Below are 25982 nucleotides of genomic sequence, written 5' to 3' on the forward strand. Positions count from 1 at the left end.
CCCCCAGTCCGCCGGCGTGTCCGTGCAGAGAGGAGCGGAGCCGCAGCGGAGCGCAGCCATGAGGTAAGAACTGACAATACGGAACTCAGCGCTTATCGATTAGCTTGTGATCAGCTTGTTTGACCCTCTGTGAGTCACACAAAGACTGAGACACTGAGAAGCTGGTCCACGAGTGGACGGGTCAGAGGCAGACTCGGTGTGTATAAATGTTTCTGACCTTTCACTGTAGACTCAGTTCATCCTGATAAGTCTGGAGACACGCTGCAGTGACTGAAGCTCTCTAACCCGGACTGACTGCAGCGTTCTGGGTCAGCTGCAGGCTTGTCCTGGTGATGAGTTAGAGGGCTGGGAAGTAACCTGCATCAATCTGTTGTGATGTCACCGCTCTCCTTCAGGCTCGTTGTGATGTCACCGCTCTCCTTCAGGCTCGTTGTGATGTCATGGCTCCTCTCCCTCGGACTTAGCTCTCAGCTCCTGTCAGAGATGTACGGCAGCCTGCAGTCGCCAAACTTCCCGGAGGCTTATCCCAGTGAGACCGAGCTCTGCTGGAACATCAGCGTTCCTGACGGCTTCCAGATCAAACTGTACTTCAGCCACTTTGACCTGGAGCCATCCTACCTGTGCGAGTACGACTATGTCAAGGTGAGGAGCTTTTCCTGAGTAATCGGCCGCTCTTTGTGATACTTTCTGCAGCCATACGACAGACAGCGGACAGCATGACCTCTGATGACCTCTGGAGGGTCTGTGGACACATAGATTATCAATGTAAGAGTAAAGCTGTGCTTTTTAGAGCAGACAGAGTGACACATGTCGCCTGCAGCGCTGCATGAGCTTTTCACATGATTTGCATGAATGCATTGAAGGCACCCGTGGGCCCATGCAGCGTACTTTGTCCCGGCCATTGGACAGAACATTGGACATACACAGACACGTACTAACTTCCATCCCCATGAAGTTTCTTAGCAACAGTCCTCCTGCTACACCACATGTACAGATTAGAATTCGACTGATGTCACAGGGCACCGTGGCAACAGGCCCTACAAAGCAGCTACGTTACACAAAGGAGAGCATCGACTCCCCACAGGGCGCCGCTGCATGTGTGTAGAATGTGAAAGGGTTCCGTGTGGATGTGGGTCAGGGCTCCTGAGGATGTGTGAGTGTGGCCTGCTGTTCATTGACACTCAGAGTAAACAGATAAGCTGCAGTGTGTCTGAGCAGAGGCCTGTGTTTGATTGTGTGTGTGGTTCTCAGGTGCAGGCGGAGGCGGAGGTCCTCGGATTGTTCTGTGGGAAGGAGGACACGGACACGGAGGTGGTGCCGGCTCAGCAAGTTATCTCCTCTCCCAGAAACTCCCTGAGCATTCAGTTCTGCTCCGACTTCTCCAACGAGGAGAGGTTCTCCGGGTTCATGGCTCACTACAGTGCTGTGGGTGAGCAGCCGTCACAGACCCCGCCACAAAGCAAGAACCAGCCTGTAAGGTGCAGGCCGGCAAACACAGTGAAACACATCAATGATAGAGAGCGGCCGGCTCTTCGGCTGATCTGGTAACTCTACCACAGAGTACCAGCTGAAACATGGAGGACAGGTCGCCACACACACACACACACCTATGAAAGAAGGCATTTCCAGAAGTGGATGTTCCCACAGCCACCATCCAAGAAGGAGAGCATCAGCTGAAACATGTGAAGGCAGATTCAGCCTCAGCCTGTGATGTTCTCTGTCTCACACACATTTTCTGCAGAAATTCATCTTAGAAATGAGCACAGACGTTACAGGGAGTCTTAGCAGATGAGGACCTGAATGTGCGCTCTGGGCCGGCTGAAGGGAGCAGAGCTGATGGGACAGATGTCTTCTTTGTGTCTGCAGATGTGGACGAGTGCAGCGAGCGCAGCGACGAAGATCTGCTCTGCGATCACTTCTGTCACAATTACATCGGAGGGTACTACTGCTCCTGTCGCTACGGTTACGTGCTGCACTCTGACAACCGCACCTGCAGAGGTGAGCCCACACAGCTTCTGGTTCTGGAGTGTGTGTGAGGAGGCAGCCGCATGTTGGACATCACTGTAAGAATCTGAGTGTGCTTGAAGAAGGCTGATGTCAGTGCAGTGTGTGCGGTCACGTGTGTGTGTGGTAACATAAGGAGATCAACATCTGAAGTGTTTCAGAGCAGATTGACATTCCAGCAGTCTGATCCAGATTATAGTCTGCTGCCAATAAGTCACCCTCACAGCAGCAGCCGATCACAGTCACACAGACACAGCACTGCTCCTCTGATCTGTGTGAGATGGAGGGTGGAGGATCAGTGAGCATGAGCTGCACCCGCACGGTCTGTGAACTTTGTGTCAGGGAAGGTCCTCATGTATACAAAGATGTTTGTGTTCACATCTGTAACCTCTGTGTGACTGATAGTGGACGCCGATCGGCTCGCACTGTTTACATTCTCTGCATGTTCTGATTAAGACCATCGAGATAATTAGCATGCAGGACGTGTGAGGAGCCTCACAGTGACCAGAGGGTCAGAGGAGGAGCAGGAGTCAGAGGAGGAGCAGAGGAGCAGAGGAGGAGCAGAGGAGCAGAGGGTCAGAGGAGGAGCAGAGGAGGAGCAGGAGTCAGAGGAGGAGCAGAGGAGCAGAGGAGGAGCAGAGGGTCAGAGGAGGAGCAGAGGAGCAGAGGGTCAGAGGAGGAGCAGAGAAGGAGCAGGAGTCAGAGGAGGAGCAGAGGAGCAGAGGAGGAGCAGAGGGTCAGAGGAGGAGCAGAGGAGCAGAGGGTCAGAGGAGGAGCAGAGGAGGAGCAGGAGTCAGAGGAGGAGCAGAGGAGCAGAGGAGGAGCAGAGGGTCAGAGGAGGAGCAGAGGAGCAGAGGAGGAGCAGAGGGTCAGAGGAGGAGCAGAGGAGCAGAGGAGGAGCAGAGGGTCAGAGGAGGAGCAGAGAAGGAGCAGGAGTCAGAGGAGGAGCAGAGGGTCAGAGGAGGAGCAGAGGAGCAGAGGGTCAGAGGAGGAGCAGAGGAGGAGCAGGAGTCAGAGGAGGAGCAGAGGAGCAGAGGGTCAGAGGAGGAGCAGAGGGTCAGAGGAGGAGCAGAGGAGGAGCAGGAGTCAGAGGAGGAGCAGAGGAGCAGAGGGTCAGAGGAGGAGCAGAGGAGGAGCAGGAGTCAGAGGAGGAGCAGAGGAGCAGAGGGTCAGAGGAGGTACAGAGGGTCAGAGGGTCAGAGGAGGAGCAGAGGGTCAGAGGAGGAGCAGAGGGTCAGAGGAGGAGCAGAGGAGCAGAGGGTCAGAGGAGGAGCAGAGGGTCAGAGGAGGAGCAGGAGTCAGAGGAGGAGCAGAGGAGGAGCAGGAGTCAGAGGAGGAGCAGGAGGAGCAGAGGGTCAGAGGAGGAGCAGAGGAGGAGCAGAGGGTCAGAGGAGGAGCAGAGGGTCAGAGGAGGAGCAGAGGGTCAGAGGAGGAGCAGAGGAGGAGCAGGAGGAGCAGAGGGTCAGAGGAGGAGCAGGAGGAGCAGAGGGTCAGAGGAGGAGCAGGAGGAGCAGAGGGTCAGAGGAGGAGCAGAGGGTCAGAGGAGGAGCAGAGGAGGAGCAGGAGGAGCAGAGGGTCAGAGGAGGAGCAGGAGGAGCAGAGGGTCAGAGGAGGAGCAGGAGGAGCAGAGGGTCAGAGGAGGAGCAGAGGAGGAGCAGGAGGAGCAGAGGGTCAGAGGAGGAGCAGAGGGTCAGAGGAGGAGCAGAGGGTCAGAGGAGGAGCAGAGGGTCAGAGGAGGAGCCAGGCACACAGACATGTAGCCATGAAATGGAACGGCAGCGTGACCTTTAGTCCAAGGTCCTCACCGAGAGTGTGTGTGTGTGTGTGTCTGTGTGTGTCTGTGTGTGTGTGTGTCTGTGTGTGTGTCTGTGTTTGTGTGTGTCTGTGTGTGTGTGTGTGTGTGTGTGTGTCTGTCTGTGTGTGTGTCTGTGTTTGTGTGTGTCTGTCTGTGTGTGTGTGTGTCTGTGTGTGTGTGTCTGTGTTTGTGTGTGTCTGTCTGTGTGTGTGTGTCTGTCTGTGTGTGTGTGTGTGTGTGTCTGTGTTTGTGTGTGTCTGTCTGTGTTTGTGTGTGTCTGTCTGTGTGTGTGTGTGTGTCTGTGTGTGTGTGTGTGTCTGTGTTTGTGTGTGTGTGTCTGTGTGTCTGTGTCTGTGTGTGTGTGTCTGTGTGTGTGTCCTAAGTGGAGTGCAGCGGTGCTGTTTTCAGGGAGCGCGCTGGTGTTCTGAGCAGTGTGGACTTTCCTGGTCCATACCCAAAGAGTTCTGACTGCTGGTACCGTATAGAGGTGGATCTGGGCTTCAGGCTCCGCCTCCAGTTTGACCCCAGCTTTGACGTGGAGGATCACCCCGACATAAGCTGCCCCTACGACTACGTCAAGGTGTGGAAGTCACACTCGTGCATCCACTGTGTGTGTGTGTGTGGTTTACCTGCTCTGTGTGTGTGTGTGTGGTTTACCTGCTTTGTGTGTGTGTGTGTGTGTGTGTGTGTGGTTTACCTGCTCTGTGTGTGTGTGTGTGGTTTACCTGCTGTGTGTGTGTGTGTGTGTGTGGTTTACCTGCTCTGTGTGTGTGTGTGTGTGTGTGTGGTTTACCTGCTCTGTGTGTGTGTGGTTTACCTGCTGTGTGTGTGTGTGTGTGTGTGGTTTACCTGCTCTGTGTGTGTGTGGTTTACCTGCTCTGTGTGTGTGTGTGGTTTACCTGTGTGTGTCTGAGGTTTAATAATAATAATAATAATAATAATAATAATGCATTGGTCTTATATTGCGCTTTTCTGCTCTGTTGGGCAGGCACTCAAAGCGCTTACATTGAGATGCATTATTCTTTCACACCACATTCACACAGTGGCAGTGGTGAGCTACCAGTGGTGGCCACAGCTCCCCAGGGGGAGACTGACGGAGACGTGGCTGCCTCTCCGACCACCACCGATCCATTCATACGCATTCATACACCAGTGAGTGCACTGGAGGCAATGCGGGTAAAGTGCCTTGCCCAAGGACACACAACAATGACTAGGGAGGAGCTGGGGTCGAACCGCCGACCTTCCGGTTATTGGACAACCCTGCTCACCACTGAACCACTGCTGCTCTGGTTTACCTGTGTGTGTGTGTGGTTTACCTGTGTGTGTGTGGTTTACCTGCTGTGTGTGTGTGTGTGTGTGGTTTCCCTGTGTGTGTGTGTGGTTTACCTGTGTGTGTGTGTGGTTTACCTGTGTGTGTGTGTGTGGTTTACCTTTGTGTGTGTGTGTGTGGTTTACCTGTGTGTGTGTGGTTTACCTGTGTGTGTGTGTGTGTGGTTTACCTGTGTGTGTGTGTGGTTTACCTGTGTGTGTGTGGTTTACCTGTGTGTGTGTGGTTTACCTGTGTGTGTGTGTGTGTCAGGTCAAAGCAGGAAGCAGTGAGTTCGGTCCGTTCTGTGGAGACCAGTCGCCAGGACTCATCCAGACTGACAGCAACATTGTCACTGTTCACTTCCTCAGTGACAACTCTGGAGAAAACCACGGCTGGAGGCTCAGCTACACAGCCACAGGTGAGGACCACACACACACACACACACCTATGAAAGAAGTCATTTCCAGTGGATGTCTGTTTCGATGCTCTGCCGAAGGAGAGAATCCACTGAAACATGTGTTTAAAGGCAGACTCCATCCATCCTTCCATTAGTAATCATACTCTGAAGATGAACGGCAGGTATAGACAACAAACACAGGTCAGCATGTAGCTCTGAAGGCGGAGATAAAGTCAGCATAGACTCACTGTGAGTAAATGATTCTTGTTGTTATTACATGTGTGTGTCTGTGGGAGGCAGCAGACCTGACTGTAAAGACCACAGCCTGAACACACGGGCTCTTACTCGCTGTGCGTGGGCGTTGGTTGTTCAGCACAGAAAGCAGGCGCCTGTTCTCCACAGCAGGAAGTGAGTGTCCCGTGTCAGGCTGGGTCTGCCGCTGTCTGGGGTTGAATCCATCTGGGCCTGGCACTGTTACCTGGTTATGAGGGGGGTCTGTCCAGTGATGCCTTCATGTCCTTATGACCTATGGTTTCTTACCAGGAGAGCAGAACAGAGGACGGGAAATATCAGAATGACATGTGCATCCCACTGTACCACTAATGGACACTGCCTCTTTAAATGCTTCTATTTGGTCATGACAGGAAGTCAGTGTCCGGCGCCTGAGGCTCCACCCAACGCACTGATGACGCCTGTCCAATCAGAGTACTCCTTTAAGGACCACGTCCTGTTCACCTGTGAGCCTGGATTCAGACTGCTGCAGGTGACGCCTCTCATTTAAAGGGCCAGTTCACTTCTCGTCTGTCCTGACAGGAAGTGTGCCTTCTGCCTATGAGGGGGACCCGCTCATCAGTGAGGACCATTCACAAGCTGAACCCAGTCAGAACCTTTATTTTGAAAAGTCAGACTCCAAAATACAGAAATTCCTGCTATGTCAGAGAACTGAGTCTGAACAGTCTGTCTACTTACTTACTGTCAGCTAGAGGGCGCTCTGCAGACAGTCTGAGCAGCAGTGATCAGTGATGTCATCAGAGGTCAGTCAGGTCAGTATTGATCCTGTATCAGAGCTGAATGTGAACAGCCTGATGTCCTCTGGTCTCTCTGACAGCTGAAGCTGAGTTAGCCCATCAAACACTAGCATGCTGCTAACGGCTGCTGATTGGTCGGTTCAGGTTGATGGGACAGGAGGTCCTCCCTCCATGAGTCATAGGGTCTCTGCTGCTGCTGCTGCTGCTGTGTCCAATCAGAGCGGAGGAATGTGTTGGATGTGTGACTTAATTTGAACTATTTCCCCCCCTGCTGGCTGTGGAATGATTCAGATATTAAATTAAATATACTGTTTATATTTGTTATATATTTGTTATATTATTGATTTGAATGGTTTGTGTTTATTAATGATCTCCCCCCTTCTCCTCAGAATGGAGAGAGTCTGGATCATTTTCAGATCGATTGTCAGGCTGATGGATTGTGGAGCAGCCGTCCTCCTCAGTGTCAAAGTAAGAACTGATTCTGATAACGACAATAATCCAGACTGTTGTTGTTGTTATGTGTCTCTGTGATGCAGCAGCCTAAATAATCACCTGAAGAGACACGCTGCATTAACTGTCTTTGTCCCTGTGACAGGAAGTGACAGCGGTCCTTCAGAATAAAAGCTTCTGACCCTGAACTCCTGCTCTCTCCTCTCTGTAGAAACATGAGGAAGTGAAGATCTCTGTCCAGCTTTTAGCTAATCAGAGAGAAACAGAAGTTAAATCATTGGCAAATAAAACGAATCAAACTGGAATCTGCAGTCATGTGTCCCTGAGTCGTCCAGTCAGTGATTGATACATCAGTACAGACTAATAAGTGCTTAAAAAGCAGAGTACACATAAATTAAATTGTATTTATAAATCAATCCATAATCAATGAGATACTTTCTCAGGTCTCTTCAAAGTGCCCCTGTAGCGCCCCCTTCAGGACAAACCTCGATGTTTAGATCTGTACTAATGTACCTGATGTGACTGTAAACAGCAGTTTGAACAAAGCGTCTGAAAATGTGACGGAGCTGCAGGATGAGGATCCGAGTGTTTTGTCCTCATGTCCCATCAGGTCATGCAGTCCATGTCCTTATGTCCTTTATGTCCTTATGTCATTTATGTCCTTATGTCCTTTATGTCCTTATGTCCTTTATGTCCTTAATGTACTTGTGTCCTTTATGTCCTTATGTCCTTATGTCCTTTATGTCCTTATGTCCTTTATGTCCTTTATGTCCTTATGTCCTTTATGTCCTTAATGTACTTATGTCCTTTATGTCCTTTATGTCCTTAATGTACTTATGTCCTTTATGTCCTTATGTCCTTTATGTCCTTAATGTACTTATGTCCTTTATGTCCTTAATGTACTTATGTCCTTTATGTCCTTATGTCCTTTATGTCCTTTATGTCCTTAATGTACTTATGTCCTTTATGTCCTTATGTCCTGAAGACCTGCCTGCGGTCTGGCGGCTCTGTGTCCTCACTGTGGGAAGCTGTAGGAAGGCTCAACAGAGCGGACTCTGTCAGTCTGGCTTCAGTGTTAGAGAGGAAGCCGGGTTTTTGTTTTGCTGTATTAATGATGAACAATCAGCTGTTGCAGCCTCGGAGGGCCTTCGTATGTCAGGACGAACGGGGCTAACCTCCTGTAAGTCATGACTTCGTTTCAGTGGGGCGACCCTGTCCAGACCTTTATGTAATGTGACTGCTGTGTTATTACCATGACGACCATCTGATCTGAGCCCGCCGTGTCCTGCAGAGTCAGAGTAACACGTCGGCCACTGAGCGGCTCTGTATGGATTAGCATGTGGAAGTAGTGATGGAAGCATCCTGAGTCTGGTTACATCTTTATCAGATGTTTGTCTCCAATCTGTCACAGAGGTGGATTGTGGGAGTCCAAAGATGGTTGACATGGCAGACGTGGTGTTTGGTAGCCATGACAACAGCACGCTGTTTGGAGCAACTGTCCAGTATGTGTGCAGGGAGGACACGCTCCATCTGAACAAGAGTGAGGATTTAATTTGTAATCAATATAATCATTATTGGAATCAGCATCTATTTACACATTATGGGCTATTGATTATTCATTCTCCAGAATCTACAGTCATCCAATATCATACAACAGATTCAGCTCAGTTTGACTGACAATAAGCTGATCAATAAGCTGATCAATAAGATGATCAATAAGATGATCAATAAGATGATCAATGTGTTGCAGGTTCGTACAGCTGTGGACTGAATGGAGAATGGATCAGCTCAGAAGGACAAACCAAACTACCCACCTGTCTACCAGGTTGTCCATCCTGTCCGTCTGTCTCTTTACCTGTCCGTCTGTCTCTTTACCTGTCCATGTGTTTGTTTACCCGTCCGTCTGTCTCTTTACCCGTCTGTCTGTCTCTTTACCTGTCCGTCTGTTTACCTGTCCGTGTGTTTGTTTACCTGTCCGTCTGTTTACCTGTCCGTGTGTTTGTTTACCTGTCCGTCTGTCTCTTTACCTGTCCGTCTGTTTGTTTACCTGTCCATCTGTTTACCTGTCCGTGTGTTTGTTTACCTGTCCGTCTGTCTCTTTACCTGTCCGTGTGTTTGTTTACCTGTCCGTCTGTCTCTTTACCTGTCCGTCTGTTTGTTTACCTGTCCATCTGTTTACCTGTCCGTGTGTTTGTTTACCTGTCCGTGTGTTTGTTTACCTGTCCGTCTGTCTCTTTACCTGTCCGTCTGTTTGTTTACCTGTCCATCTGTTTACCTGTCCGTGTGTTTGTTTACCTGTCCATCTGTTTACCTGTCCGTCTGTTTGTTTACCTGTCTGTCTGTTTACCTGTCCGTCTGTCTCTTTACCTGTCCGTCTGTTTGTTTACCTGTCCATCTGTTTTTTTACCTGTCCGTCTGTTTACCTGTCCGTCTGTCTGTTTACCTGTTTACTTGTCTATTCACTGGTCGGTCTGTTGTTCTTCCAGCCTGCGGACGTCCGTCCCGCACTCTCCCCGTTCAGGTAAAGCGGATTGTGGGTGGTCAGAGTGCTGTTCCTGGTCTTTTCCCGTGGCAGGTCCTGCTCAGCGTGGAGGATCTGTCCCGGGTCCCTGAGGACCGCTGGTTCGGTTCTGGTGCCCTGCTGTCGGAGTCCTGGGTCCTTACAGCTGCCCACGTGTTGAGGTCCCAGCGGAGGGACACCAGCATCGTCCCTGTGGCCCCTGATCATGTTAAGGTCAGAGGAAAGAAGCCCAGCTGTTGGCAGCTAATTAGAGAAGCGGCTCCGTGGGTGTTGTTGCCATAACTGATCGGCCACTCTCACCTCTTTGTCCTTCAGGTGTTCCTCGGTCTCCACAATGCACGAGACAAACGTCTGGCCACCAACCGCTCTGTGGACCAGATCTTTCTCCATCCAGATTTCCAACCTAACAACTACAACAATGACATCGCTCTGCTGAAGCTGAGGGAGCGGGTGGAACTCAACCGGGACATCCATCCAGTCTGTCTGCCACCCCGTCAAAGACAGGTATGGTGTGAGAACAGTGTGAGTGTGGAAGCGTGGGTGCTTTAGAAAGACGTCTGATCTTGTTAATGACTTTATGTGATCACCTCATGTCTGTTCTTTCTATCCAGGATGACCCTCTTGCCCCTCTCCCCAACTCTCTGGGAGTAGTTGCTGGTTGGGGAATCTCCAATCCCAACACCTCCTCGTCCTCCCCCTCCTCTGCCCTGACCGCTGACCCTGCAGCAGCTGCTGACTTTGGGACGTCTGACCTCCTGCAGTACGTGAAGCTGCCAGTGGTTTCTCAGGATGAGTGCCAGGCGAGCTATACCTCACGCTCTGTTAGCTACAACATCACTGACAACATGTTCTGTGCCGGTTTCTTTGAGGGGGGGCAGGACACCTGCCTGGGAGACAGTGGCGGGGCATTTGTAATGGAGGATGAGATCACCCATCGGTGGGCGGTGTTTGGGTTGGTGTCCTGGGGTGGACCAGAGGAGTGCGGGAGTCAGAGGGTGTACGGAGTCTACACGCGAGTTTCGAAATATGTGGAGTGGATTCAGACACACCTGGATCCTGCCCCCTGGTGGTGAGATACAGGAGAGCTCGCATCCATGCCCAATGTTGTCTTGGCCTTCTGCAGGCTAGGAACAGTTCAGTGAGGCTGAATGGCTGGCTCAGCATGCTAATGGATTATTAGGGTAGTGGTGGTGTGGACTCTTGCATCTTATTCCAACATGGCAGTGCCCATAACTGAGGTATTTTCTCAGAGGTGGAGCCGTCCATCTGTGGTTCAGTCTGAAAGGCCCCACCCACCTGCTACTACTATTATATAACATACCACAGGACAGACGGGGTTAATAACACTCTGCATTTCTTTTTATTAGTGAACTGATGTCATCGGTGCATGGTGATGTTTCACATACCACAACAGGACCACGAACATGTTTTCAAATGTACACAGCTCTGTGGTAGACCGCTGCTCACAGCGCTGCAGCGTGACACGCTAACGTTTTTTTAACAGTGATAACTTGTATAACTTGATAACTTGATCATATTTGAAGGGACATGACAGACTAATCTCATCATATATGTGACACGTGTGTTATGTGTTGTGTTTAGTATGTCAGCAAAGCCCAGAGATGTGAACAGTCCGACTCCTCCTACTCGAACCCTCTTTGTTCCACAGTTGACTTCTGTTCTGACTTGGAGCCGTCAACACGTTTTCTTCTGTATCGGACCTCTTTAACCGAGACTGTTAGAGGTCAGTGTTTGTTATACACTCCTCGTCTCATTTCACCGCGTAAGATGTTTCCTCAACTTGTATTTAGCTAATACAGAAAGTATTTTATACTCAACACTGTGACCTGTACGTCTGAATCATACAGAAATAAACAAAGACACAATTCTGTGATGACAAATGAGTTCATTCAATAATATCGGTATGTACCGGGTCTCTGTACTGTAAGTGTGGTCCACTTAAATTCAGTTCAATTTAAAAGTATTCAAACGCACTCACTCTGCAGTCAGACCGCTGTTCTGTTGCATGATTACCAGACTGCAGGCGGCTTCAGGTCATAACGCTCTGTCTTCATCAGCTTCTGGTGCCATTCAGGCCCGGTGTCTGCATGGTGTCTGTGATCCAGTTCAGGAAGTTACCCAAGCGTGTGTAAACTCCATACTTCCCACGGGCAGCACATTTCTCCCCCCAGCTGACGACCCCAGTCAGAAACCAGGTCCCCTTATAGTTCACAACAAACGGTCCTCCACTGTCTCCGCTGCAGGCGTCAATGCTCGCCTCCAGGTAGCCCGCACAGAACATGTTGTCTGTGATCACCTGCATGAAGAGGACCATGATTTATTAGAACGCAAACACAGAAACTGCTTCAAACGCTGAATGGTGGTTCCTTTTAGGCTGCACTACTAAACACCATGTACAATTTTACAACTGCACAACGCTGTACGTCTCCCCAGAACCTTAGCATACTACTGAATGGCAACAGTCTTCTGGTGCATGAAGGGCGTAACGTGCGTCCTGATTGGCTGCCTCCATGATGGCTAATATGATCAGCCAGAACAGGTCGGTCCTTTGTCACACAGGTGGTGGTTTAGAGCTGCTGTCTCTGATCACCTGTTCAGTGGTGGCAATGCAGTCTGCGTAGCTGACCACCGGGAGTGTCACCTTCCTCAGGAATCTGGAGGAGCGACCCAGGTACTGAGTCGCCCCCCAGCCCGTCACCACACCACGGTTCTCCTCCTGCACACAGACACACAGTGAGCCCTGAAGACCGGTGCCCTACACACTCAGTGTTCAAGCACAGTTACCCTCAACAGGTAGTTGGACAGGTGGGCATCAGGCAGGCAGGCAGGGACGGCAGTGGGGCTCCTGACGACGGGTCGGTCGAGGTAGAGCAGAGCGATGTCACTGTCAAAGGTGAAGGAGTGGAAGTGAGGATGGACGAAAACCTTCTGGATCTTTATCAGCTGCTCGCCTGGATCTGGACGATGCTTGTCATAGTCTCCTAAAACACAACATACACCTTTAATGACACAGTGACAATCATTTCATGTCAGTGTGGGTGTTGGCGTACAAGCTGCAGCCTGCAGGGGGCAGTGCTGAGTCTGAACGTTAGCATTCCAGCACCCACTGGTCTGCAGTGACGGTAATGACCGTCCCACGATGTTAGCATGATGTTAGCATCGCAGTCATAATGTCCCCCAGGTGAGTGTGTGTAGGACAGGTGGACATGTGCTCACCTATAGTAACGTGATCTGCTGACTCCTCAAAGCAGTGAGCGGCAGAAACAACCCAACGATCCGAAACCAGAGTTCCTCCACAGAAACCGAATCCATCAGACCTGTGGATCAGAACCTGCACACACACACGTTTCATATGCAAATGTGCAGACTAATGACGTGTGTAACCATCTGTCCTCACCTGCCAGGGGCTCCCCCCATGCTTCTCCAAGAGTCCACCCACAATACGAGGCAGCATCCCCCTGTCTCCTCCCACCCCCGTCTCCCCACTCGTTCCTGTCTGGTTCTGTCCAGACGTTGTGTTGTTCGCCGTCAGTGCCTCCGCTGCCACACTCGTGTTGAGTTTAGGGACCAAGCTGGCTGTGACGGTGTTATCTAACATTATGTCTGTCTCCACTGTATCGTTCATGTCTTTAGAGGGATCCCACAGGGATCGACCAGAATACAGCGACTCCATCAGCTGTCGACCGCAGGGGAATGCTACTGGACAGGAAAGAGATGAAACTGTCAGATATCGTCTGACTTCCTGTCGGTGGCTTTCAGCTCAAAGCTGATTGGTTCCTACTGAAGAGTGAGTTACAGAGGTAACCTCGGTTCTGTGAGCATCACCTGTCAGGGAGCAGGTCTGTCCATCGGCCTCCAGTCTGAATCCATCAGCACAGCCACACTGAACTCCAGCACCACCTGTCAGGTCTCTGCAGTACTGCATGCAGCCGCCGTTTCTAAAGTGACACTGCAACAACACTACACATAACAAAGTCAAAGGTAAATGCCTGAGTCCCAGGCGTTGTTCACCTGAGTCTAAGGCGTTGTTCACCTGAGTCTAAGGCGTTGTTCACCTGAGTCTAAGGCATTGTTCACCTGAGTCTAAGGCGTTGTTCACCTGAGTCCCAGGCGTTGTTCACCTGAGTCTAAGGCGTTGTTCACCTGAGTCCCAGGCGTTGTTCACCTGAGTCTAAGGCGTTGTTCACCTGAGTCTAAGGCGTTGTTCACCTGAGTCTAAGGCGTTGTTCACCTGAGTCTAAGGCGTTGTTCACCTGAGTCTAAGGCGTTCTTCACCTGAGTCTAAGGAGTTCTTCACCTGAGTCACAGAGCTTGCCATGGTACTGTGGAGGACAAAGACACATGAACTCTCCACGGTCCAGAGTGCAGATGCCTCCGTTCTGACACGGGTTAGTCCGACAGGGGTTTAGGTCTACAACATGCAGGAAAGACAATCAAACACGGGACTTATCAGGTAGAATGATTTCATTCATCAATAAGGTCTTTACACTCACTTGTGTATCGGTACCAGAACTCCAGCTGTGGATTCAAAATCAGAGTTAATGCCTGCAGCCAAACAGGAATGATAGGCTAAACCTGGATTTACACCAGAAGCGTCTCCAGAGCAACATCAGTTCCCACCCGACGTGTTTCTGAAGTGTAGTGTAGTAACCTGCTTATTGACCTGATGGATAATGTCCTCTCTGCATGTATCAGCATGTTCTATCATATGAAACGCTGTTTCTCTGCTTCCAGAATGAATCTCCTCCTACGTGCTGTGGCTGTGTTTCTCGGCGGTTGGGATGTTAAATCAGCAGAGTTCAGAAACCCTCTGGTGTTCTGGTGCCTGACTTCCTGTCTGCTCATTGAGGTTGGTGCAAATTGCCGCTTCTTAGGTGCAAAGCAGCACCAAAAAAGAACCGGTGGGTATCTGCGGTGGAGTGGTGCTGACAACGCTCCTGGGACGCTCTGCTACGCGCTTGGTGTGAATACTCTCTCAGACTAACATGGACGCGCTTCACAGTGGCTGTGGCGCTGTGAAGCGTCATGTCCGTAACGCCTCGGGTGTAAATCTGGCTCAACAGGTGAGCTGAGCCTCAGTTTGAACCATCGCTGGGTTTGTACCGTCTTCTCTTGTGTCTGAAAGATCTCTGAAGCCTCCTCCTGCGAGCAGCTCTCCTCATAGCACTCTCTCTCTAGGTTCCCCGGCAGCATTTCCTCCAGAAGGAAGGAGTTGGCTCGGCGCCTCCTGGCAGCCGAGCGCAGCATTTGACCCGCTGTTGGTTGATCCAGGAACACTGAGGTGTGGACAAATACCAGAAACACCATCGAACAGACAACCCGAAGTACATGTTTTGTAACTGCATTGAGTTTGGTCAGGTGTGCTTCTCACCTGTACACTGGATCAGAACCGAGCCAACCAGCAGAATGCAGAAACTCAGAGTCACAGCTGTACGCAGCCGCATGTCTGGCTCCAGTTAGGATGGACGTCTGTGTGGAGGGAACATGGAGGACAGAAGTCCTGCTGATTTATCATTAACCACCATCCAAATATTGACAGACAGGCACCACATCAGAAGAACAACAGACACCTCAGAGGAGGTCAAAGGTCACAGCACCTCCTGATGATCCTCCCAAAGCTGGTGACAGACATACAGGACGTGTAAAAGGTGATGATCACTTGGTTTCACTGGTCATGCAGGTAAGGCCTGCTGTGACCCAGTTTAAGGGCACGCCCTGCTGGTTTTCAGGCAGCAGATAGAAGCAGCTCTGTGTATGCTCAGTGTGTGTTCAGTGTGTGTGTGTGAAGCAGGGGAGGAGATGCTGGGGAGCAGGAGGAGGATGTAGCTGAAGGGGTGCAGGGCTGAGGTAGGAGGATCCAGGTGGAGGCCTGATGAAGCAGTCTGTTGTCATTCTGCAGCTGTTGTTCTAAGGAGCTGATGGAGCAGGGGTGTTGTTTGGCTGGTGTTCACTCTGCAGTGGAGCCGTAGGCCGATCCTGAGGCAGGTCTGCCTCAGTCCACGTCCATTCAGTGCGGGCCTTATGCTTTGAACGGGTCATCACTTACTCTTCCAGTCTCACAGGTCGTAGACAGCCATGTGTTCAAGCAGGCGACCTCCTATCGATGTTTAGGAGCGGCCCGCTGATCAATGATTGGACCTCCACTTTTTTGAGAAATCTTTGTTTAAAGTTCTGATTCACCCTTTCTTGTATCAAAGTCCACTTGTATCAGTGACCATGGAATAAATGCTCATGTCACTGAGCAGCAAGCTCTGTCCGTCCTTGACGGCATAGACTCTTTGTCTCTGTGGGCCCGATGTTTCTTCTTCATGTATCTCCCTCTGCAGATGTTTTATTCTTTACGTCCCGGTTCTTGTTGCAGTGCATGCTGGCTCGGTTCCAGTCAGGCGGTGGTTGATATTTGTTTCTGAGCTGTGTGCCTCATGAGTTTTGGAACAGACACAGTTACATCCAGGTTATCTGATGAGCAGTGGAACTATCATGATGAACGCTGCTTCTTGTGGAAGTTCTGTCTACGGCAGGCTGCAGTCATTCAGCAGGTCCATTAAGCTGTCAGAGCGTTAATGGTAGAATAATAGAGAATTTCCCCTCAGGGATAAATAAAGGAATTCTGACGCTGATTCTGGGAAGAAGAAAAAAGAAGAGTCTGACTCTTCAGAGAGTCCTGGTACTAAGAGTTTATTTCCAGCAGTGGAGACAAACAGCCATTCTAAGTCAGAAGTATGTGAAGCCTGAAGGTCATAATTATCTCAACACTCTAATGTCAAAGGAGACAAACTGTTTACTTATATGGAGCTGGCCAACGTGTGGTCAGTGCAGGTCTGGGTGAGGGTGCAGGCGCAGGGGGAAATGATCCCAGACTCAACTCTTCAGGTTGGGTTCTGAACGCTGCGCTGCTTCCAAAAGATGGCTGGAAAATGTCAAACTCTTGATAACATCCCAGAATCCCTCTAGAACATCATAAACATGTGGAACTATGATGAAAACACATTTTATTGTCAGATATGTCAACATACACACTGGAAATGAACTTCTGGATCTCTTTCATTCCGAACACACACAGATTTAACATTGATAATGCAGAGAGACCACGGTGGGCAGTCGCTGATCGGACCTCTGTAGAGACGTCATTCTGTGGTCACACAGATCTGCAATTAAAAAAAACTACAAAATATGTTCAGAAAAGATTTATAATACAAACTGAACATAGGCTCACAAGGACGGGAATGTAATATTTACCATATATTAGTTATTTAATAAACATGTTTTTGTCAGTATCAGATATATAAAATAGAACAGCGTGAATATTGTCGAAGAAATAAGGAACATGAGGTTTTAATACCTCTGAAATGCAATCATAGAATAATGAGAATAAAACATTTACACCCACAGCAGGTGGTTGCTATCAGAACTGCCGCCTGCTGACATCTTGGTTTTGATTCCTGAATCGTATTATGTTAGCGTGACCTTTAACCATCTGCTGTCACACCTGAACTTCATAATCAAGTATCTATAGCTTTGGTGTCGGGTGATCAGCTGACCACCTGGACAGGAACAGAGCAACGCTCCGATCTAATTCAAACTCAGTGTTTAGTTTTGTAATAACCATGTTACTGTCTTATTATATGACTATTATACAAACATTTGAAAACAACAGGGCATTGTGGCTCACAGGCGTCCACGGCAGACCTGCTCTGTTCTGACTGTCTGAACCGGCTCATCCACATTTTCTGAAGGTCCATAATCAGCCATCACATTCCAAACGTGGAGCACTGACAGGAGGCTGTCAAAACACACAGGGCAACACACTTTGTTGTGTAGCTGCAAAGCAGGCAGCGTGTCCATGCCGACCCCCGTCCACTGCTGAAAGCTCCGACAAAGGACGCATCCGACCTGTGGCTCGGAGCAGTGGAAGGAGGCGGCCTGGTCTGATGGGTTTCTTGGACATCACATGGAATCCTTGGCTCCTGCTGTTCATGTGGATGTTACTTTGACACATAGCAGCTACCTTAGCATTGCTGCAGACCATGTCCACCCTTTGATGGACACAGCGTTTCCTGATGGACGATGCTCTCTCTCCCACATGCTTCGGGAATGGATTGACCAGTTGAAGGTGTTGACTTGATTTATAGTGGTCACAATGTTATTGCTGATTAGTGAAACCAATTTAGAGTCAAGGCCTGGAAATCAAATCAAGACAAAGCCTTGAGGATTGTTGTACTGGTTTGGTTACTTTATTGGTGTGTGGATAGGGGAACCAGATTCAGACATGCAGGATCAGATCAGGTCTGGGTTACAAACCCAACTGGAGCTTTTTCCAGCATAAACCCAATAAACCCAGTCCATGGTAGCTGATGTGTTACTCTGAGACTTTGACCCGGAAAGTGACGCGACCCAGATACTTGTCTCGATCATCATTGTTGCGCAGGTCTGATCCCTCCACTTTACACTCCACCGTCTGCTCCACATTAAAGTCATCTCTTGTTAATAACAGCTTCACTGCGACGAGCGGCTGCACATAGTCGGGCTGTAAACACAGGCAGAGAGGGTTGATCAATAAACTGAGAGGATGGTACCGACTCAGCACTCAGGTGGTCTCAGCAACTGTTTGTCTGGACAACAAGATTAACAAGGACTGTGATTCACTGTAAAACACGTCCAACGTACATAACATTACTATAACTGCCTGTCAAAGCTTTACCGCAAGTAGAACTGACATCTGTGTAGGAGAGATATTCTGCGAGGTAAGTCAGCCAGACTGTAGCAGCCCTATAGTAATATCAGTTTGAACCTCGAATACAACATTACAGGGGTGCAGGTCAGGAAGGTGCAGGAGTGAGCAGCAGAAGAAAGCTAATCATTTAAAAATGAACATGAACACAGAAGTGATCTCTTCAAACTAAAACCAAAAACCTGTGAGTACTCACGTGAGCCTTCTTGCCATAATAGGGAAAAAACATTTTGTCCAGGCGACCTTCAGGTGGGAAGTACTGCATCCGCAGAGGCCTGTCTCTCTGCCAGAGTGAGCAACACATGCAATGTGATGATTAGGACAACAGGCTGTAACAGCTATAGTACAGGCTCTGCTAACTGCCCATCACTACACAGTCTTGTAATTCATGTTTAGCACATGCAACGAAACATGTTGTGTTTTACGTTTTCATGGTGATTGCGCCCCGCAGTGGGCGGTCAGCTGTAGGCATGGTAAGAGTGCATTATTACCTTGACAGTACAGTTGATGTAGGGATCTCCTTCTGGTTTCAGGCCAATGACCTGCAGACACACTGCTTACAATGACTCACAGAGCAGACCCGCAAGGACTCACAGACATGATTAGGAAGATTAAGCTTGTACTCGATACATCTAGAACTATGCAGAGATCGACTGTGCACGATCTTAGCTTAACGTCTATAAGCTCATTTCACTCATCATATTAAGAAGACGTTCTACTGACCCGGTTCATCTTTATGATGATGCAGGGTTTACCCTCCCCGTACCCAAAGCTGGTGTCGGGCAGTCCAGAACACTGACGAAGCAAACTGCGTTTAAACTGGCACACTTTCTTGACTGGATCTTCGTCCTGCTCCGTGTATTCACCCACCAGGCACAGGTCGTTACGCTCTTGAATGCTGTCATTATAATCTGGAAAAAGTGTATACATTCAGCCAGCATGTGACGTCACTGCAGCAGACTTCCACTTCTTCTTTACATACAAGGCCCACGCTGCATTACACCTGCAGGACCTAATATAACCGTATTCTCCCAGTGTGTGTGCTGTAGTTCTTCTCTTCACATACAAGAAAAAAAACCTTTCAGGGTCTTAACAGTAAAGGCTCTAGGACCTTAGTGGCATTGACCCTGGCTCCACTGATGCGTTGTTCTTGTACTTACGCTGCAGGAGGTCATGCAGTTGTTGGATGTACGGTTTGTAGTTTGTTGGGTTGGTGCGGTTATAAGAAATCTCAACAGCATGAGGGCGAACCACCAGACCTACAACACAACAAATGTATAATCAGTGAGGAAAAACCAACACAGAAACACATACTTAAGGATGCAATATTATCCAGATGTCCAGAAGACATTAGGACACAGCAGGTCCTTTCATAGGCTGAGAGGAGGGGCTTCCATCAGACTTGTTAGTCCAGACTGAGATCTGGAGGCCGAACAACTTGAGCTGGGTGTTCTTCAAACCCTTCCTTTACCATTGCTGCTTTGTGGCAGGAAGTGTTATGTTGCTGACCCAGTGATGTCTACACTGTTTGGTCCTGTTTTGGACGTCAGCTGTGAGAACGAAATGTTCACTTGGTGCTTGCTACATTTAGAGAGAAGACAGAAGGCATGATGCTCCATGGAACACCTTAACCTGCTCAGAGAGCAGGCTGTTTATGTAAAAGCTGGGATAAGGGACAGCATCAGTTCACTTAATATATGCATAAGTTAGACAGAGACTCAGTGGAAGATTTGACCCTACAACAGCAAGGGCGGTTACATGGGATGAACAGGAAATAAAATGGTTGCAACTGGCAAGCAGTGGAAGTCACCTGGATTGGCCACTCGATCCTGATAGCGGGGAACATTTTCACTGAGCGTCTGTAACATCACCCACATGGTGAGAGTGAACATTCCGGCCAGAAACCCGTAAAAGATGAGGTAGAAGAGGAGGATGAGACCTGCAGGGAACAAACAGGTCTGTGTTTTAAACCAGCAGAAGAACCAGCAGAAGAACCAGCAGTGTCCCTGCGGAGTCTGTTCGGAGAATCTGCAGCATTGCAAACATGGCAGGTTGTAGATGTGTGTTTATAGATAGTGGATGTATTTATCATAAGTTATTACGTTATAGCAAGTGTCCACTGTCCCCTCACCGAGGTGCACCAGTTATTGTAAACATCTCTGAGCAGACACACAGGATGTGAAGTCGTCGCTATGGTGACCACTCAGATGATAAATCCTACTGTGTATTACTCCTTTATATGATAAACCAATAACCAGCATTAACCAGTACACCTGCTTCATTCATAAACACTACAGCGTGTTACAGTGCACATATATAGTTATGATCAGTCCTGCCTGACCAGATTCTGCCAGCAGGAGGCAGCGTTTGGCTCAGGGAGCTCAAAGCCCGTCTGGATTGGGCCAGCCTGGTGACAGTGGGTCAAAGAGAAATCTACCTATGATGGGACAATTCTTATGTACAGGATGCTTGGCTTACCCCAGCTGCTGGCAGTCCGACCCAGGAACTCTCCGGTCCTTGGATTATAGAAGAAATCCTTCCACGAGTCCTTCTCCTCCTTCTCCTCCTTCTTCTCCTTCTTCTCTTGTTTTCCCTCCTTTTTCTCCTCCACCTTCACCTCCTCCTTTGCTTCATCCTTCTCCTCTGCCTGATTCTGTTTTTCCTCCAGATTCTGCTCCTGTTTCTGCTCCAGGTTCTGCTCCTGGTTCTGCTCCTGTTTCTGCTCCTGGTTCCCCTCCTGGTTCTGCTCCAGGTTCTGCTCCTGGTTCTGCTCCTCTGTGCTAGACGACATGTTGATGTAATGGGCTGGACTAAGTACAGCCAGGCTATTTAACAGCTGGATTAAATCGATGACAGAGATTTCTGAGCAGAGCTTGGTCGGTGGCTGCACGCATACACACACACACACAAGCCCACACACACAGTCTGCTGCAGAATGAGACGCATGCGCAGCGTGGAGCCCCGAGGGTGAGGGGCTGGGGTCTGCCGTGATGCTGCTGAGCTGCACTGTGCTGTGAAATGCCTTCCATCCTTTTCACTGTGCATGTGAATCAACGCGCACACACACACACACACACACACAGTGGTAAAATTGTACCTAAATTGGTCTTTTCAGTCAGAAAATCTGAAAACAATGGATCAAATGCTTCAAGCACAGATTGGTTATAATAGAAAGAACAGCTGGCTGAAATTATTTCACATGAAGTGAAATGGAAATTATATAATCACACCAGAGATGACACTGTGTCACATGACCACAGCGATGCCGAGTTATTGGAGAAAGCAGGATGATGTTGCGCTGATGTCTCACAAACACACACACAAGGAGAAAGGAGGGCACGTGAGCAGGAGGAGCAGCGAGCGGCTCTGGTGGGGAGGTGGGGTGGCAGCACCACAGCACCTGTCTGTAGAAATCACATCTCAGCCCCTTTGTCTTAAAGCACTGGAGCCGTCAGCAGACCGCCATCTAGTGGGGAAGTGGTGAATTGGGATGTTCTGCTTGAGGCTCCTCCTTTGTGTTGCGCCTGTTGACCGACAGGACAAAGATTTCCACGATTTCACCACAAAGACACAACACGAGTTCCCAGAAAGCTGTTTGAAGTGGGTCAGACTGTGGCCAGTCCAGATAGAGAGATAGACTTTATTATCCTCAAAGGAGAATGGCTGTGGTACAGCAGCAGAGTACAATAGAACATATTTAATAGATACATAGATAAGAATTTAAAGTGAAGCAGATCTTTAAAAATCCTTGCAATGTAAAAATAGCAGCTAGAGATGTGGACAGTTATGTGCTCATAACCGCAGCGGTGCAGAGGTGTCCTCCTGCTGTGGGTCAGTAGGAAGTGTTTGGAGCTGAACCCGTCTCTAAAAGGAGCTCCGCTGTCTCCAGTGGAGGGGGGGGGGGGTGTCCATGATGGACAGCGTCCTCTTTGTCACCACCTCCTGTCTCCTGTCCGGTCATGCTGCTGCTCTTACAGATGAGTAAGAGGAGTTCTGTCTGGGCTTTTATTTTGTAGTTTCCTGTGTTATTTTGAAATCACTGTCCTCCCTCTCCTTTCCGGTGTCTTCCCCTTCCTCGTGTGCTCCCTCCTCCTCCTGGTGATCACCTGCTCCTCCCTAATGTGTCTCACCTGTGCCTCGCTGTGAATATCATGTGTGTTTTCCCCTCACTCGGTTCCGGTTCTGTTGTAGCAGCCAGCCTTGTTCTCCAGTAGTCTTGTGATGTCTCTTGTCTCTCCCTAGCCACCTTAGCTGTTACTGTTTTTGTGCATGACCTCAGACCGTTTGACTAGCCTCTGCCGTTTGTACTTCTCACCTGACTACCCGTGTTTGACCTAGGACTGGAGTAAAGGACCTTTTCCTTTGAACTTAGCCCTCCTCCTGTCTAGCGCCTGAGTCCGCTCGGTCATCTTGACAAGTTCATCCTGGTCTCTCTGGTCCTGATGCGGCTCTCCCAGCAGACCACAGCACAGCAGGTGGTGCTGCTACAACAGACTGGTAGAAGAGCTCCAGCATGCTGCTGCAGTCATTGAAGGATCTGAGTCTGCTCGTCCCCCTCTTCAGGTTGGAAGGTGCACCTGTCATCAAATCTGTTATGCACTTAGTTAATGAAGATTCTGAATATAATTAAAAGGTAACTAGAAATCAAACGTTTGTACATTTCTACATGGGTCTCATGTTCCCATCATTAGCAGGAGGAGGGACGACAGGCGGAGGAATTCTCTGCTGCACTTCCTGTCTCTAGCGTTCAGATTCACTCATGTGACACATGCTCTGTCACATGGTGTTTGACATCATGCACACTTGCACATACACACACAGACAAAAAATCATGCTGACAGACCACCGCCCCCCCACCCCCACCCCTCGCCTCTCCCATCAGCAGCAGGAGGAGGAGCCAGCAGGGTGAGGATGCTGTCAGGTTGCCGTGGTTTCAGCCTCTCGTTTCTTTTAGTCACAGTCATCGGGGATGTGTGTGTGTGTGCGGCTGAACGGTGTGTGAGTGTGGGATTGTGTGTGTGTGCGTGTGTGTTGTGTGTGTGTAAGCCGTGATTATTACAGCTGTGAGGATACATGAGTGAAGAAGGAAAGGAAGAGGTGAAAAAAGGAAGGAGGTGTAGGGTGGATGTGGATTAACGTAGCTGCCGATCAAATTCACAGAGTCATCGTTTCCTCTGAGTTGCAAAGATCAGAGAAGATAACCGGAAGCTTCATCATTCCATCTTTGAATCTTCGCAGGGACCGCTGAGAGCTAAGGAGATAGTAAAGGAGCGCTGAAGGCGGGATGAGATGAGTCTGAGTTGTCGCTGATCGGGTGAGTGTTTCATGTCTTGTGTTCACGTTTGTCTGCATTTCTTTGTCTCTCCTGCAGTCGCGGCTTTTCCTCCTCTCTGCTAGTGAAAATCTGTTTGAGCTGCTGTTGTCCTCACTGACAGTGTCAATAAAGTCTGTTCAAAACACCGTTAGTTCACACCCTGACACTTTACATAGGAACAGTCACATTTCATTCAATATGACGTCCATGGATCAAAACAATGATGTGAAAGTCCACCAAGTTCACTCAGTGCTGAATCAATCAGCAGCAGATCCATCGCTCAGACCAACTCCTTTTAACTGCCAATATAAACACGTTTGTCCACCTATGTCCCCTGACATCAAGCTTTAGTGTCATAAAATAAATGAATTGAACTGGTAGTGAGGATGGAATGTTTGACCCACAGCAAGAGCCTTTTCTACGTTCAGTTCTACAGTAACTCTGTCTTTTTGTTGTGTCAGTGGGGACACAGAGACAATCGCTAGATCCCTCTTATAGGTCGGTGGCTTGATGTCCTATAAGCATCGGGGGGAGTCAAACGGTCCCCTGTGAGAGGAGGTGTTACAGCAGAGTACCTCACTAATCAGCTCATGTACCAAAAACACAACTGAGGAGGAGGTGAGGAGGAGGAAGAGCCACAGAGAAACTAGAGGGATTTCAGGTCACTTCAGCCTAGGACAGCTCTGCCGTCACCTCCTGGAGGAGGGAAGGCAGCCTTAGGAAGGCTGTGCCTTACAAGGGACATCTGTAGGAGAAGGTCCATCTAAACTGGACCCTGATGTGGGCATTATGTGGTGCTCCTTCGTTTCCTGCTTCTCTCCTTTTCCTGCTCTCCTTGTGTCTTTTTTTCTCACCCATGTACAGGAAGCATTACATCATGCTCCTCTGAGAGATGCTGCTGTTGCTAGGTTACCACCGGCTGACTCCCTGTTCCATTTTTAGAAGGATGCTGAGAGACAGAAGAGTGGGGGAGGGAAAGGACAGGGACACGAGAGAAAAGAGAGAGGGGAATTCAAAAAATACCTGCTGTCAAACCGAAACCGTGGGTTTTTAGGATGACCATGGACCCCAGCTGAAAGCTCTCGGGCTGCCTAACATTATTTCATAGAAATAGGATAAAAAGAGCTTCAAATGTGAATTTGGCTCCTGCTGTATCCTGATGAAGGAGAGAGTGAGTGTCAGCTGTGTTTAACCGTAACCTAGTGAATGATGGTGGTCTGCTGCTTTCACAGCATCAGCATGAAGAGCATTAGCTGCTAATATCTAACAGTATGAAGGATAAACAGGTTGTAATGGAGGATGTGATGGACTGATGTGTCCTGTGGCAGCGTCTTCTAACCTGACCACTTCTCAGGCGACATGTTCTTAGTTCCTGATGTTATACTTACCAACAGTTTTATTTGAAATCATTTAGTTCTGTTACTGACCTTTAGGATTTCCACTAACTGAGCTAAACGGAGCACTAAAGACTAAAGCTGCTCAGAGGCTTGTTGTCATATGTCCATCAACGATATGTAAAGTCAGTATCAGGCCTGATCGGTCCTCTCTGATCCTTCTAAGGTCTTTAGGGAGTCATGACATCGCAGGAGGAGGCTTCTTCCTTCAGGAAGTTTTTTCAGTATGTGGAGGACAGTGGACTTCGCACATATGATGGTCTGGTTATTCAAAATGCTTCTGACATCGCTAGAGAAAGCGACCGCGTACGCAACCAGACCAACTGGACCTACCTGCAGGAAAAACAACAAAAGAAAAGGCGACAGGAAGAGGCCATCAAGAGGTAGAAACCATAAACCTCCAGAACTGTTTCCTGTAATGCTGTCATTATATATTGTATTAATATACCAACTGAACATGTATTGCATGTAGAATTTGAACATGAGCTGCTTTACAACCAGGGAACCTTTGAGTTTGAACACTGCAGCAAGAGTCAGTAAAACGACTGTTTTGGCCCCATAGGATTGGTGAAGACGTTCCCATGGCAACAGATGGAGCATACTCTGGGAAACATTTCAGAATGGGCTTCATGACAATGCCAGCACCACAGGACCGACTGCCCCCCCACAGCCAGGGCTTCACTGTCCGATCCCAGTCACTCCATTCGGTCGGTGGTGGGGATGACGACTCCAACCACAACCGCAAACAACCCCCGCCCAAACCCAAGAGAGACCCCAACACCAAACTGAGCAGCAGCTCCGAGACAGTGGACGGAAGTTCTGGACTTACTAAGAGAGACCACCAAGATACCAAAGAGCTGGTGGAACAGGCAGAAGGTGAGAACAAGTCTGATTCACATGATGTTGAGTCTTTTACTCTGACTTCTTGTTTTCATGTCTGCACTTTGGTCTTCTGTTATTATTGGTCACAGTAATTTGAGGATGAAGCAGGAAGTGATGTGTTTGTCTGTCTTTGACA

At 49.1% G+C, this 25982-nt stretch overlaps 4 protein-coding genes across 12 annotated transcripts in view; 2 read left to right on the forward strand and 2 right to left on the reverse strand.

The window, feature by feature from the left end:
- masp1 (MBL associated serine protease 1) lies at nt 1–11401 on the forward strand. Of its 3 annotated transcripts, XM_028418988.1 has the most exons (13): nt 1–63; nt 396–642; nt 1252–1429; nt 1867–1998; nt 4183–4379; nt 5379–5526; nt 6150–6268; nt 6923–7001; nt 8395–8523; nt 8734–8808; nt 9470–9717; nt 9820–10008; nt 10116–11401. In XM_028418988.1, the coding sequence occupies exons 1-13, from the start codon at nt 59–61 to the stop codon at nt 10575–10577; spliced, it is 2208 nt and encodes a 735-aa protein (XP_028274789.1). In that variant the 5' UTR covers nt 1–58; the 3' UTR covers nt 10578–11401. The 3 variants fall into 3 exon arrangements, with proteins under 3 accessions (XP_028274789.1, XP_028274788.1, XP_028274792.1); XM_028418987.1 differs by lacking the exon at nt 1–63 and having other exon boundaries at nt 255–642; XM_028418991.1 differs by lacking the exons at nt 1–63; nt 8395–8523; nt 8734–8808; ... (1 more) ...; nt 9820–10008; nt 10116–11401 and adding an exon at nt 7195–7712 and having other exon boundaries at nt 255–642.
- Nucleotides 10842–15039, reverse strand: LOC114444441 (coagulation factor VII). 3 transcript variants are annotated; one of them, XM_028418998.1, is made up of 10 exons: nt 14897–15039; nt 14629–14801; nt 14019–14043; nt 13823–13936; nt 13351–13485; nt 12923–13221; nt 12742–12856; nt 12310–12506; nt 12116–12241; nt 10842–11821 (listed from the first exon to the last, which is right to left on the reverse strand). In XM_028418998.1, the coding sequence occupies exons 1-10, from the start codon at nt 14967–14969 to the stop codon at nt 11579–11581; spliced, it is 1500 nt and encodes a 499-aa protein (XP_028274799.1). In that variant the 5' UTR covers nt 14970–15039; the 3' UTR covers nt 10842–11578. The 3 variants fall into 3 exon arrangements, with proteins under 3 accessions (XP_028274799.1, XP_028274798.1, XP_028274800.1); XM_028418997.1 differs by having other exon boundaries at nt 12923–13224; XM_028418999.1 differs by having other exon boundaries at nt 12923–13224; nt 14629–15015.
- The window catches only part of nyap2a (neuronal tyrosine-phosphorylated phosphoinositide-3-kinase adaptor 2a), an 18113-nt gene continuing 6831 nt past the window's right edge, over nt 14701–25982 (forward strand). For 2 of the 5 annotated variants that reach the window (XM_028418996.1, XM_028418995.1), the window contains exons 1-3: nt 23238–23570; nt 25131–25347; nt 25527–25840. In XM_028418996.1, the coding sequence (XP_028274797.1) occupies nt 25145–25347; nt 25527–25840 (517 nt within the window). In that variant the 5' untranslated portion in view covers nt 23238–23570; nt 25131–25144. Of the gene's footprint in view, nt 15206–23237; nt 23571–25130; nt 25348–25526; nt 25841–25982 lie in introns of those variants that run through there. The other 3 variants (XM_028418992.1, XM_028418993.1, XM_028418994.1) reach the window with 3 other exon arrangements.
- On the reverse strand, nt 17465–21166 carry LOC114444443 (sodium/potassium-transporting ATPase subunit beta-3-like). The gene is made up of 7 exons (XM_028419000.1): nt 20735–21166; nt 20067–20195; nt 19417–19515; nt 18980–19167; nt 18748–18798; nt 18453–18539; nt 17465–18052 (listed from the first exon to the last, which is right to left on the reverse strand). The coding sequence occupies exons 1-7, from the start codon at nt 21045–21047 to the stop codon at nt 17885–17887; spliced, it is 1035 nt and encodes a 344-aa protein (XP_028274801.1). The 5' UTR covers nt 21048–21166; the 3' UTR covers nt 17465–17884.

Source organism: Parambassis ranga, chromosome 13 (genome assembly GCF_900634625.1).
Source record: "Parambassis ranga chromosome 13, fParRan2.1, whole genome shotgun sequence".
Taxonomy (NCBI): domain Eukaryota; kingdom Metazoa; phylum Chordata; class Actinopteri; family Ambassidae; genus Parambassis; species Parambassis ranga.

What these genes read in the sequence shown, in the direction of transcription:
- LOC114444441 (XM_028418997.1), bottom strand. Translation starts at nt 14,969, where the DNA reads ATGCGGCTGCGTACAGCTGTGACTCTGAGTTTCTGCATTCTGCTGGTT. An exon ending in TTCAGACACAAGAGAAGACG is followed by an intron (nt 14,044 to 14,628) that starts GTACAAACCCAG and finishes TTGAATCCACAG; the next exon opens with CTGGAGTTCTGGTACCGATA. An exon ending in ATGGGGGGAGCCCCTGGCAG is followed by an intron (nt 12,857 to 12,922) that starts GTGAGGACAGAT and finishes GTGTGTGTGCAG; the next exon opens with GTTCTGATCCACAGGTCTGA.
- LOC114444443 (XM_028419000.1), bottom strand. Translation starts at nt 21,047, where the DNA reads ATGTCGTCTAGCACAGAGGAGCAGAACCAGGAGCAGAACCTGGAGCAG. An exon ending in TCGGACTGCCAGCAGCTGGG is followed by an intron (nt 20,196 to 20,734) that starts GTAAGCCAAGCA and finishes TGTTCCCTGCAG; the next exon opens with GTCTCATCCTCCTCTTCTAC. An exon ending in ATTATGGCAAGAAGGCTCAC is followed by an intron (nt 18,053 to 18,452) that starts GTGAGTACTCAC and finishes CTGTGTTTACAG; the next exon opens with CCCGACTATGTGCAGCCGCT.
- masp1 (XM_028418987.1), top strand. Translation starts at nt 376, where the DNA reads ATGTCACCGCTCTCCTTCAGGCTCGTTGTGATGTCACCGCTCTCCTTC. An exon ending in TGGCCCCTGATCATGTTAAG is followed by an intron (nt 9,718 to 9,819) that starts GTCAGAGGAAAG and finishes TTTGTCCTTCAG; the next exon opens with GTGTTCCTCGGTCTCCACAA. An exon ending in TGCCACCCCGTCAAAGACAG is followed by an intron (nt 10,009 to 10,115) that starts GTATGGTGTGAG and finishes CTTTCTATCCAG; the next exon opens with GATGACCCTCTTGCCCCTCT.